This window comes from Macrobrachium nipponense, chromosome 4 (genome assembly GCF_015104395.2).
Source record: "Macrobrachium nipponense isolate FS-2020 chromosome 4, ASM1510439v2, whole genome shotgun sequence".
Classification (NCBI taxonomy): domain Eukaryota; kingdom Metazoa; phylum Arthropoda; class Malacostraca; order Decapoda; family Palaemonidae; genus Macrobrachium; species Macrobrachium nipponense.
The window spans coordinates 133,705,879-133,719,202 of NC_061100.1; the positions used below are offsets into that span (position 1 = coordinate 133,705,879).

The 13,324-nt window shown below is 41.3% G+C and overlaps 1 protein-coding gene across 1 annotated transcript in view; it reads left to right on the forward strand.

Moving 5' to 3' along the window:
* The window catches only part of LOC135211190 (ubiquitin thioesterase otubain-like), a 41,822-nt gene that overhangs the window by 19,457 nt on the left and 9,041 nt on the right, over positions 1-13,324 (forward strand). The window contains exons 4-6 of the mRNA XM_064244405.1: positions 8,781-8,905; positions 11,252-11,336; positions 11,771-11,965. Coding sequence (XP_064100475.1) covers positions 8,781-8,905; positions 11,252-11,336; positions 11,771-11,965 — 405 coding nt within the window. The remainder of the gene's footprint in view (positions 1-8,780; positions 8,906-11,251; positions 11,337-11,770; positions 11,966-13,324) is intronic.

Here is a 13,324-nt window from a genome sequence, read left to right on the forward strand (position 1 = left end):
ATTGTTAATATTGTTACAGTATTTTTGGTTTATCTTACTTGAGTGATTTTTATAATTGTTTACTGTACAGTAGTATGTTGTACTATTTCAATATGTCTCAGCTGCTTTACAAGAGTATAAGGTGATCTACTTTCTGCAGCAGTGTAGATACATAGGCCAGCCTGGTAAGCTGTGTTGCAGTTTCATGGCAAATTTTTACAGAGCTTCATATCATCTTTGTAGTGCTTGTCAGAGTCAAGTGTGCTTCCTCAAATAACTTTTGATGTAAGTGGAAATTGTTCTCCTTTCTAATATACTAGGAAGTTCATAAAAACTATGACAGTTCTTTACAGAATGTGTTTTTTGGCTTCTCAAACATTGTTGAGTTCTGTCCCTGTGTTGGATAAGCCATTTATGTAATTAAAGAGCAATTTACCTTCCTGTACAGCTGCTCTGTGCAAAAATAGCTCTCAGGTTTCAATACATGCTGCTCCTTTATCTTTTACTCTCTTCAGCTCCTGGCTTGATAGATTAACTGCAGGACTTTATTTTTTACTTTGCACTAGAAACTTAGGAATAACCTGCTCTGCCTTTTAAACGATTTTTCATTTACCTTCTCTACATGGTTCAGCAAGGAGAATTATGATTTATCTTGGGTGTTGGAGGTGCTTTTCCTCTTGAAATATTAAAATATTATTTGTATCTGTGGTGTTACAGATGCTCCAGCTACCTAGTGTTTTCTTGTTGTGACTTCTCAAGACTTCACATCTTTCTCTCACTGGCCGCTTCCAACTTCCATTCAGAATACTGCTTCTTTTAAGACTCAACAGCTCTTCTGTTTTTATTCCTAATCTTGCTCCTGCTTCCAGCCATTTTAATGGCTCAAGCAAATGCAGAACTGTTAAAATCAAATGTAACAGAAAATTGGCCTCCAAAATAAATAAAATGGCTGCTTGTGTATGAGTGGATTGTTATACCCAGTTAGGTGGGTGGAGTTAGAATTTTAAAAGTGGGTCTAAAAATCCAAATGAATTTATGTAAGTAAACTTCAGTACAGTTGTACTTTGTTTTAAGTTGTTTTGAGTAATTTTCAACTCTATAGTTTTTCATAACTAATAATCAGCAAAAATAAAAGACACTTGCATTGGTTTACTGAAGTTTATGTTAGTCAGGGATGTTACTAGTGTTATTATTGGTGGTTGATAGGGTGCTTAGGATTGATTTTTGGTGAATGGTTAGGATTATGCTTTACTTTAGTATGAAGGAAAATGTTTGCTGTATTTTCATGAAAAGGGCTGCAAAAAGATTAGATTATCAAGACTGCAAAAAAGGTCAAATTATCAAAAGGATTTTTGTATTTCAGTTGCAACACTATTAGTGGTGTTATAGAGTATTAATGGTAGTCTAGGTTGTTTTTTAAGGCAGTTAGTTTGAGTTATGCTTTTTTTTACTTAAGCCGCATGCTGTAGGACCATTTATTAACATGCAAGGTATACTTTCTGCATAGGTGAGATTTTTGCTGTTCTTGGAGTGGACCCATTTCAAAAAGGTAAATTTTTGTACATGCAACTTCCCCGGCAGATATATACTTAGCTTATGTCTCTGACGTCCCGACAGAATTCAAAACTCGCGGCACACGCTACCGGTAGGTCAGGTGATCACCCTCTCCTGCCGCTGGGTGGCGGGAATAGGAACCATTCCCGTTTTCCAACCAGATTTTCTCTGTCGCCGGTGCTGGCAACATCGTTGTTAGTTCCTCCTGCACAGAATTCTGCTTGCTTTGCTAAGGATTGATTTTGGTGAAGTATTCATTCTTTGGCTTTGGTATATGCTGATTTGGACCGTTTTTTTGGATTTGCTTAGGAATATGGCTGATGTTGTGCCTGAAACTCGTTTTAGAGTTTGTGTGAAAGAAGGATGTAAGGTGAGACTGCCGAAAGCTTCGGTGGATCCTCACACTATTTGTGTTAAATGTAGGGGGAATGAATGCTCAGTTAGTAACACATGTGAGGAATGTTTGAGTTTGACTGAAATGCAATGGAAGAGTTTGACTGCCTATGTAAATAAGTTGGAGAAAGATAGAATTAGGAAAGCTTCTGCTAAAAGTTCAAGTAGGTCCTGCTCTATGGATCAGGACAATCTTTCTATTTCCAATGTAATTTCTCCTACTGCTAACGCAGGTTCAGCTCCTTCCCCCCGCAGCAAAATCGTAGATTCGTCTCGATCGGAGAAAGCTGCAATGGAAGCGTCGATCCGTAATTTGCAAAGGCAATTACGAGAGATGGAAGGTAAGAGTGAAGTGTGCAGTGAAGTGTACAGTGTCCCCAGTGTAGTGGAGGGGGCGTCTGACCGACTCCGCATTGCTCCTAGGCCTAGACCTCTTTCAGACTCCCATGACCAAGGGAGGAGGAATGTCGAAAGCCGCAAGGGGGATGTAGAGTATTCCCAACGGTCAGGCGTCCCTTCGGCAGTTCCTGTAGACTCGTCCCAGGCTGCCTTGGACAGCTATAGACAAAGCGTCCTTAGGAAGTGTTTTTCCGACTCGGATTCTTCTTCTCCGAGACGCGGATGGAGCTCCGCTTCTAAGTCGCGCCCTCTGAAGAGAGCCTGGAAGGCGCCTGCAGGAGACGCATTAGACTCCAGCCCAGAGCCTTTTCCGGAGTATTCTCCCGCTCAGAAGAAGAGAGCGATGAAGTCTCCTGTTTCTTCTCCGGAAGGAATTCGCTCTTCTACCAAGAAGTTTTTGGTAGGACTGCAGGAGCAGTTATCCTCGTTAGTAGGCTCACTGTCTAAGGAGCCTTCTCGCAGGAAGGACGTCTCTCTTCCAGTAAAGAGCTCTCTTAAGAGACGGTCGTCAAGTCGGCGTTCGGACTCTGGTAGGCGTCTCTCTCCTGGAAGGCGCTACTCTCCAACAAGATCGTTGCTATACGCTTCTCCTTTTCAAGAACGATCTACTACTCCTACCAGAAGAGCTTCTTCTAGTAGGATCCTGCATTCGTCTAGACGCCCGAGTAAGGGCGCAAGCCCCTCTCCTGACAGGAGCCAGGATCGTCGATCCTTACGTAGGAGTAGAGAACGCTCTTCTCCTTATAGGCGTTCTCAGAGAGATAGAAGCGCCTCTCCTTGCTATCTTAAGGAACAGGATAGTCTCCGCTCTTCCCGGGGACGCAGAGAGAGAGATGAAGAAATCTCTCCCCCCAGACGTTCTCGGAGAGATTTTAGCGCCTCTCCTAGCAGGCGCCATCATGATGTAAGACGGTATTCGCCACCCAGGCGATTTACTCCTTCCAGGCGCCCAGGACAGGACGTTAGTGCCTCTCCACGCAGTCGCCAGGAGCCTGAGAAGAGCATGATTGGTTCTGTACGCCCTACTCCTGTTAGGCTCTCCTTAGGAGATCCGAGTTTTCCTTCTCGCAAGAGTCTTCAAAAGGAAGTAAATCCCTCTCCTGGCAGGAGCCAGGATGAGAGCAGACGCTTTACGCGCCTGATAGGTGCCACCGATGTGACGCTAGCGCCTCTCCTCACAGGCGCCAAGAGCCTGGAAAGAGCCTGTTACAGGATTCTCGCCCTACTCCTGATAGTCTCCTGTAAAGATGCGAGCTCTTCCCCTCTCAGGCAGCAAGAGCCTTTGAGAAGAAGCAGGCATTCTTCTTCTGCTAGGCCCCTTCCAGTAGAAACTGTTTCTTCTGGCAATAGGATCGCTTTGGGAAGTGGTCTTCCTTCCTCTTCCAAGCTTCCTTCGAAGGAGAAGAGCACTTCTCCTTCTAGGACTCCTTCTCCGAAGAGGCATTCTTCCCCTAATGCTACCTTTGAAGAGGTTTCTGAGGATGAAGCTCCTATAGATGCGGGTGTCTCGGATTACAAGAGACTGGCAGCCCTGCTTCTTCAAGAGTTGCGGGGACACTCTTCGTCCTGCAGATCCTCCTTCGCTGGGATCACTGCTTTCAAGCACTAAGCTTTCCAAGTCGTCTTCATTCGTGAAAATGAATCCGACTCTTTCTATGAAGAAAGCCATCAAGAGCTTGGAGAACTGGCTTCTCTCTAAGAAAGAAGCGGGCAAGACTGTTTTTTCCTGCCCTCCTTCGAAGTTGGCAGGTAAGCCAGGTGTCTGGTATGACACGAAAGAACCAATGGGATTGGGCCTTCCTTCTTCAGCAGATGCTGATTTTTCAACACTAGTGGATTCGTCTAGAAGACGCTCTCTTCTTTCGGCAAAGGCTTCATGGGGAATGTGCGAAATGGACCATTTACTTAAGGGTCTATTTCGCACACTTGAGGTCTTTAATTTTATGGATTGAGCCTTGGGAGCCCTGGCCAAGAGAGCACAGGATCCAGACTTTGTTTCTATGGAAGTGTTAACGAGTGTCCTTTCTTGTCTTGATAAGGCCTTGATGGATGGATCTATGGAAGTGGCTTCTCTCTTTGGATCTGCAGTCCTTAAAAAGAGATCTGTCTACAGTTCCTTTTTGGCGAAATCGGTATCTCCTCTACAGAGAGCCTCCTTGCTTTATTCGCCCCTGTCTAGTCACCTGTTTCCACAAGAGACCGTGAGGGACATATCTAAGTCTTTATCAGAGAAGGCAACACAAGATCTTCTTTCGCAGTCGGCGAAAAGACTGAAACCGGCAGTCCCTTTAACTAAAAGAGAGAAGCCTGCTTTTCAGCAGCCCTTTCAAGGGAGAACGACTGCTAGACCCTCTCTTAGGAGTAGGAGGCTGGTTAAGAGAGGAAGATCAGCACGCAAGCCCTTCCCTAAACCGCAATGAGAAAGTAGTCCTCCAGACTACAGTAGGAGCCAGACTGCTGAAGTTTGCAAAAGTCTGGGCTCAGAGAGGGGCGGACAACTGGTCCCTCTCTATCCTCGAGAGAGGATACCTTATCCCCTTCAGGGAGAAACCTCCCTTAACAACAACTCCAAGGGAGTTAATAGCAAGATATCGAGATTCTTTAAGAAACCAGGCCCTGCTACAACTAGTAGAAGAAATGATGGACAAAGGCGATAGAAAGGGTTCAAGACCTGCAATCTCCAGGGTTTTACAACCGTCTTTTTCTTGTACCAAAAGCCTCAGGGGAGTGGAGGCCAGTCCTGGACGTAAGTGCCCTGAATCGCTTCATTGTCAAGACGAAGTTCACGATGGAGACTACATCCTCCGTTCTTGCAGCTCTTCGTCCAGGGGATTGGATGGTGTCCCTGGACCTTCAGGATGCCTATTTTCATGTGCCTATCCATCCCTCGTCCAGGAGGTACCTAAGATTCATAGTACAGGGCAAAGATTTTCAATTTCGAGCCCTATGCTTCGGTCTTGCCACGGCCCCTCAAGTGTTCACGGGTCTTATGAGGAATGTCGCTCATTGGCTACATATCGAAGGAGTAAGAATCTCGTTGTATCTCGACGATTGGCTGATCCGTGCCCAATCAAAGGATCGATGTCTGGAGGACTTGAAATTAACACTGGACCTAGTTCAGTCCCTAGGACTGTTATTAAACCTCGGGAAGTCCCAGATGAATCCCCAGCAAAGCTTTGTCTATCTGGGGATTCTGATGGATTCTCGGGGTTTTTGTGTGTATCCATCAAAGGAACGACAGGAGAGATGTTTACAGAAAGTGACGACCTTCCTAGAGAAAGAACAATGTTCCGCGAGGGATTGGATGAGTCTGCTGGGGACCCTTTCCTCGTTGGAACAGTTCGTTTCTCTAGGGAGGCTACACTTAAGACCCCTACAATTCTACCTCAGGGAGAAATGGGATCAAAAGCACCAAGAGCTTTTGGACTCCTTTCAGCTCTCAAAGAGCATAAAGGAGGACCTCAGTTGGTGGTTAGAGCCAAACAGATTAAACCAAGGGCTCTCCCTTCAGTTGTCGAGCCCTCGCCTAGTGTTATTTACAGACGCCTCGGAAAAAGGATGGGGACCGACTCTAGGCTCGAGAGAAGTGTCAGGCACCTGGAGTGGGGAACAGGTGTCCTGGCATATCAACAAGAAGGAACTAGCAGCAGTCCATCTAGCTCTTGTTCACTTCGAACCTCAAGTCTTGGGTGTCGTGTTGCAAGTGAACTCGGACAACACGACAGCTCTAGCCTACATAAGGAAACTGGGAGGGACTCACTCCTCCCTTTTCGAGAAAGCAAGGGAGCTTCTTCTTTGGACCGAGGAACGGCGAATAACTCTCCTAACCAGGTTCATCCAAGGGGAAAAGAACGTAAGAGCAGATCTTCTGAGCAGAAGAGATCAGGTCCTTTCCACGGAATGGACTCTGCATTCAGAAGTGTACAACGAGATTTGGGACCTCTGGGGGAGACCCAATATCGACCTGTTCGTAACGAATTGGAATGCGAGGTTGGAGAACTACTGCTCTCCGATATCAGATCCAAAGGCAGTTGCAGTGGACGGTCTCCTTCTAGATTGGAAGGGGATCGACGGGTACGCTTTTCCTCCTTTCAAGATAATAGGAGAAGTGGTAAGGAAGTTCGTCTCAGCGGAGGGAGCAAAACTGACCCTCATTGCCCCATTCTGGCCAGCCCAAGATTGGTACATAGAGGTACTGGAATGGATGATAGATTTCCCGAGGTCCCTTCCACTGCGGAAGGATCTTCTTAGACAACCCCACTTCGACAGATACCACAAAAACCTCCCCACTCTCAGTCTGACTGCCTTCAGACTGTTGAAGGACTCGTCAGAGCGAGGGGGTTTTCACGCAAGGCTGCAAAGGCAATTGCAAGAGCCAGAAGACCTTCAACTCTTCGCGTGTACCAGTCGAAGTGGGAGGTGTTCCGAAGATGGGCCAGGGCCCAGAAAGTATCCTCTTCCAGTACCTCTGTAACGGAAATATAGCTGATTTTCTCCTTTATTTGAGGGAGAAATGCAATCTGGCCGTTACCACAATAAAAGGATATAAAAGCATGCTGTCCTCTGTTTTCAGACATAGAGGCCTTAATATCTCGGAGGACAAGGATCTGCATGACTTGATAAGGTCCTTTGAAACCTCGAAGTCCAAGACTATAAGACCACCTAGTTGGAACCTGGATGTGGTTCTTAGATATTTAATGTCCGAGAAATTTGAACCTCCTCAAAATTCCTCATTCAGAGACTTAACTAGAAAGTCTCTCTTTCTCCTTGCACTAGCCTCTGCTAAGAGAGGTAGTGAACTTCAGGCTTTAGAAGGAACTGTGGGCTTTAAGGAAGATTCTGCAGTATGCTCCTTTAATCCCCTGTTCTTAGCAAAGAATGAAAATCCTTCTAAACCATGGCCAAGGACTTTTGAGATTAAGGGACTGTCCTCTTTGGTAGGGAGAGACTTAGAGAGGACTTTGTGCCCAGTCAGGATCCTCAAGTTCTACCTAGAGAGGAAGAAGCTACTTGGTGGAAATGTGGATAGCCTTTGGTGTTCCGTAAGAAATCCTAAGAGGATGATTTCTAAGAATGCTCAAGCGTTTTTTATTAAAGACGTTATCAAAGAAGCTCATGGTTCCTGTGAAGAGGAACATTTAAGGCTTCTAAGAGTCAAAGCACATGAGGTCAGAGCTGTAGCTACCTCTTTAGCGTATCATAGGAATATGTCTATACAGGCTCTTGTCGAATCCACCTACTGGAGGTGCAATTTGGTTTTTGCATCAAATTACTTAAGAGACGTGCGAGTCACTTATGATAAGTGCTTCTCTCTCGGACCGTTCGTGTCCGCGGATTCGTTGCTGGGGCAAGGAGCTGAGCCTAATCCTTTATAGTTAGTAAGTTAGTAATTTTAAACGTTTTTTGGTGTTGTGTTTTATGGTCGATTGGAAGGGGTTTTGGGAATGTTCCTTTCAAATCGTAGTGTTAACAAATGTAGTGTGGTCAGGTGGTTGGGATTGGTTTTTTGTGCTCCTTGTTAGTGGTTTGGACCTAGGCTCTGTCATGCAAGAGGGTTAGTCCCCGTTGATATGACAAAGGTGAAGGCTCTACCATGTAAGTGGGTCAGCCCCTATTGGTATGATCCAAGACAAGGCTCTGTCAAGTAAGCGGGCTCGCCCCCATTGACACGATCCAGAAGAGCTATCAGTGTCAGGTCTCATCCCCACTGAAACTCTTGAGGCAAGCAGACTCATAGACAGTAATCATGAAGTCTTCTGCCCAATAAGGTAGGAACCAAGGTTTTAAATAAGTTTATATATATGACCTACTACAGATGTTGTTTCCCTGTTTTTATTGTTGTTTATATTGAGTAACTATCTCTTACCCGCCACCAAGGGTGTCAATCAGCTAAGTATATATCTGCCGTGGAAGTTGCATGTACAAAAATGATATTGTTAGTATACTATAAAGTTTTGTACATACTTACCCGGCAGATATATACGATGAATGGCCCACCCAACCTCCCCTCAGGAGATAGGTGTAAGAGAAAATCTGGTCGGAAAACGGGAATGGTTCCTATTTCCGCCACCCAGCGGCGGGAGAGGGTGATCACCTGACCTACCTGTAGCGTGTGCCACGAGGTTTGAATTCTGTCGGGACGTCAGAGACATAAGCTAAGTATATATCTGCCAGGTAAGTATGTACAAAACTTTATTGTATACTAACAGTATCATTTCTCAATAGAAAAGTGAGATGCATTAGGAAGTAAAGTAGTAGAAGATGAGAAAGAAAAAGAAAAATTGTATTTTTCTCATAAGAGGATATTACTTGACACCTTTACCTTGTGTGTCCCTAAGATATACAGTACTAGAGGGCTTTTCTTTTAAGGTATTGTGGAAGATAATGGAAATATTGTCATCTGATTTAAACTATACGTACTATATAATTCATTAATTGTGTTCTATTGTGCACAGGTAGTAACACTGCTGCCAAAATTCTCAAATGTCCGCCGAACACGACCAGATGGGAACTGTTTCCTCCGAGGTTTTATTTTTGCATATTTAGAATATTGCATTTATCACAGAGATGAATTGGAAAGGTAAGGTTTGTCATGTGTGAAGTTCATTGTTAGGTATACTATCAATATTGAATTGGTATTAGAGACAATTTACTGTGACAGCAAATGCATAAGCCCATCTCTTAAATGATGTATAAATGAGAACGTGTACAATGATTAAGTAGTAATGGTTGTCTTTGGGCTTAGTATGTGAATGCTCTTTGTTTCTACAAGAATATAAACCTTTTTACTTTTGTATGGCTATACGTACCTACAGCACATGTTGGTTCAGTTGCTGAAGCTTGGTAATAAGGTAGTTAACTTTTGGCTGGTAGGTGAGCTGTGAGACACTGCCCAGTCACCTGACTTTCAGCCCTACTTTTAGTTTAGCAATTGCTTAATTAAGATGTCTTTTTTGCTGTTATGGTCATGCAGTTGCCTTGGTTTTGAAGCGTTTATTATAGTGCCTCATATACAGTAGTTGTGGTTGTTTAGTACTTCAGAGATCCTCTGAGACAGTTAGTTCTGTCTGAAGAGCAAATGTTATTACATAAAACCTCACTGTACTCTGTGTTAATTTTCTTTTAGACATGCTCAGGAAGGTGGGGATACATCTTGTTTTATAATCTTTGGGTTCTGCATGAGATATACTCAAGCAATTATCTGCATCAGCTCAACCTGCCAGTCAGATCATTAATTCACTGTGCCATTAGTCCAGGCTTTCCTTTGAGTATGAGACAAAATGTCCATGACTAGCCCAATAGTTTTCATTTGTCATTTTGTATATTTCATCATTCCTTTCTATTCATATCTTGCCTATTTCCTATTTGTCTATCATGTTTAGGACTCCCTTTTGTTTGCTTGTCTTGAATTTTGCAAACACACTTATCCATAAGACACCTTACATTCTTTGAACCTTTGATTAATTCCCAACTCATTCCCATAAGGCTGGACCTTACGAGAATTTGCCCCTTGTTTTGCTGGATACAAAAGTTGTCTGGTTGATTGTCATGAGATGCCATGCCCTCGTAGAAGCAGTGAATGTCTTTCATCTGTGAAGAGAGGCCACCTCCGCCCATGATATGTTCAACAGGTGTGGAAACATTGTAGGAGCAAACTGTCCATAGAACTAAAAAAAATTTCGGCGTAGGCATTCTTTGACTGAACCTGGTACTGCTAGGGCAAGGAGTTTCATTAAGACCTAGCAATGAGTTCTGCCTCAAAGGATCCCTTTCTTCCAGTGACATGGGTTAGTGATGACTAAATACAATTTATTCAAGTCACTATTTAATTTTTTTCATGCTGGGCTACAACATTATCATCAAGAAAAGAATAATGTTGAAGCATAGGCAGTCATCATGTCCACAACCTTTGGCAGACATACCACTGATGATTAGTTAAACTATTTTATTTAGTAATAAGTAGAACATTTCAAATCACAAGGGATTGCATACCCTATAGTGAGTTGAAACGTGAATAACCAAATTGCAGCCGAAGTTCCACACTACAACACCCAGATTATTATACTCATTTTAATTGACATTCATGACATTACTTTGCGTATACCAGTGAGTACATAAATGATATTAACTTACAGTGATTGCGAATGATGGATGTGTTACCGTGAATGTTGAGTTTGCTATCCTAACCTGAATTATTTGAGACTCTCTTTCATCACAGTTTATACTTCATAATCCTCATTCAAAGAACACCACAAGAAAACTACCCTTATTCTAGATATGCATATCTCGTAATGGCTCTTCCCCTAAACGAACTTTGACCTGAGAATACTCAAGTGTGCTGGTTCATAGTCACTGATGACTTCTCGGAGACTACGGGAACGTTGTCTTAATTATGGCTGAGTCCAGGAGTCATTTTCACACAACCTCACACTGGTTGATGTAGTGTGACTGCCCAACTTGACCATTGCTGGCTGATACTAAAACACTCAGGAAACTACCCAAACAATCAAAACAACCGATGATCAGCAGTTAAACCTGACTAAATACAAATACAACAAAACATGATACTTTCCTTCCATACAATATGCATTTCCACTTACATAAAGGAGGAAAATATATGCAAAGATACATTACAACCAGTAAAGTACAATCTCTCTTGTCGAAGTTTTGACAAGCTTTCTTCTCACATCCGCTAGAAAGAATAATTTTGCACTGTATCATTCGTCATATTACAGTATTAGCAGTTTGATGTTGGAAAACTATTTGAAATTTAATTAACAATAACATTTATGTAGCAGAGAATTCTGAGATACCTAGTTAACCCTTTAACCCTTTGGTCATTTAACTTGAAGCCACTTTTAATAGAATAGATTGCAATTGTTACATGCAACCACAATCCCTATTTAGTCTACTGTATGACCTCCAGATTCAAGAAATACCTTGAAGGAAGCAAGGACGAACTTTTCAAAATGGGCTTTCCAGAATTCACAACAGAAGATTTTCATGATATGGTAAGTTTAACAAGTTAGGTTTATTTTCTTGAAATTACCCTTTTTTTTTTATCTTAAGAAATACTCAGCCTTTCTAATACTGTAATTTTCATTGTAAATTTTTACCTTTGGGACTGGAAGAATTATGGCAGTATGTGACCACTTTATTGTCCAACTAATGGCTCATTATGCTTCTGGTGTTTGCTTTTTTGTTTGACCCTTGAGATCATTATTATAAATTTTACATATAGTATCTGTATTTCCCTTAAGTATAGCCATAAGCACAGTACAAATATCTAATAATAAAGCAAAATAACAACTTGAGATGGAATTGATGGCTGATAAGGAATAACATTACTAAAATGCCAAATGAAACAATAAGTATTGAATTAAAAGTACATAGTAGTAATAATTTTTCCAATAACCTGATTACAAGATTTGTTTTTTACCCCCAGTTCATGCAAGTTGTTAATGACTTAGAGGGGAGTGGCAGTGTTGGGAGAGTTGAGGCCATTATCAATGATGCTGGCACATCAGATTATCTTGTGGTTTACCTCCGCCTTCTAATCTCTGCTCATTTGCAGAAGAATGCAGAGTTCTTTAGTTTTTTTATTGAAGGTGGTAGAACTGTAGAAGAATTTTGTAAACAGGTATGTTGCATACTGAGTTTAGTCTGTATGTGGGGTTTCACTCTGTTGAACTAAAATTATGTAACTTGGATATACAGTACATATTCTTTTACTTATTAAAAGACTTGATTTTGAATGGAAAAGTAAATGACAAACCTTTTGTATTTTTATAACTGAATGACAAAAAATACAATTAGTTAAAAATACCACAATGTTAAAGCTAGAAAAAATCCTGGTGTTTCAACACCAAAACCTATTACTTTATGTTAACTTTGTCTGCAGTAATGACAGCATCCAACAATAAAAAAACTTAAAAGAAGAGTTTACTATTCTTCTTTTGGATATGTATCAGGGTTCATGTGGTCGAAACATATTATTTGAGTCTGGTCTTGAATCACACCTAATCAATTTCAAATCCAAAATTGAAAATTGTTCAAAATGACATTCTTAATTTCTTTTCTATCTTGCATTGTCAGTAGTAAATGGTAATGAGGATAAAAAGTAATATTTGGAATAGAGGATATTTGGATTTTTGACTGATAAAGTTTATCTAGAAATGATTCTTTTACGAGATAAATTTTTAGTAAAATTGTTAATCTTGTAATAATGTTGGTAAAAAAAGAATCTCATTGTGGAAGGATATCCAGTCAGATGAAGGAGCAAAAGCTGTGAACAACATTCAGTATATCAATAATCTTAAAATGATGAAAACAGAAGCTAAAAAAGTTTGTGCTTAAACCTGTACAGGTCTTTTTCCTATGTTCACCAGTTTTCAGAGATGTCTGCTGTCTAGCAATTTTAGTGCTATGATGAAATTGTTGTTGAAACTTAAAAAAAAATAAGACTGCACGTTCCCTTTACTTGAAAGAAGTTGCCAGCATATTATCTATAAAAGATCAGTCTGAACCTTAGAGGACATTGATAAAAAAATTCTTCTTCTAAATGTCACATGATTGTACTTGCAAATGTTATCAAGTTTATTTTATAACTTCCCTTAAAAATAGAATGAGTGTCAAGTATTGAGAGCTTGAGCAACTTTTTAAAATCTTACTTCTTAAAAACATGGTAAGAATAATCTAGATTACTAACAAGTTTGTTTAAAACGATTGTTCATGTTTTCTTGAAAGGGCACATTTGTAAATAATGACTCAATATCATGACTAATTATGTAATGAGATTTATCTTGCTGGCAATTTCAGAAATCAGAGAAACAGAATTTGGTAGTGTGTATTCATATAAGCTATGGGGTTTCAGAAGAGACACAAGAAATTTGACTATGAAAATTAGGTTAGTTTTAAGCAGCAAAAGTAGGTCTGAGTAGAATATTCTCTTTACGAATTTTAAATGAACTATGCAAGATACCATATGAAGAGCCAGAAG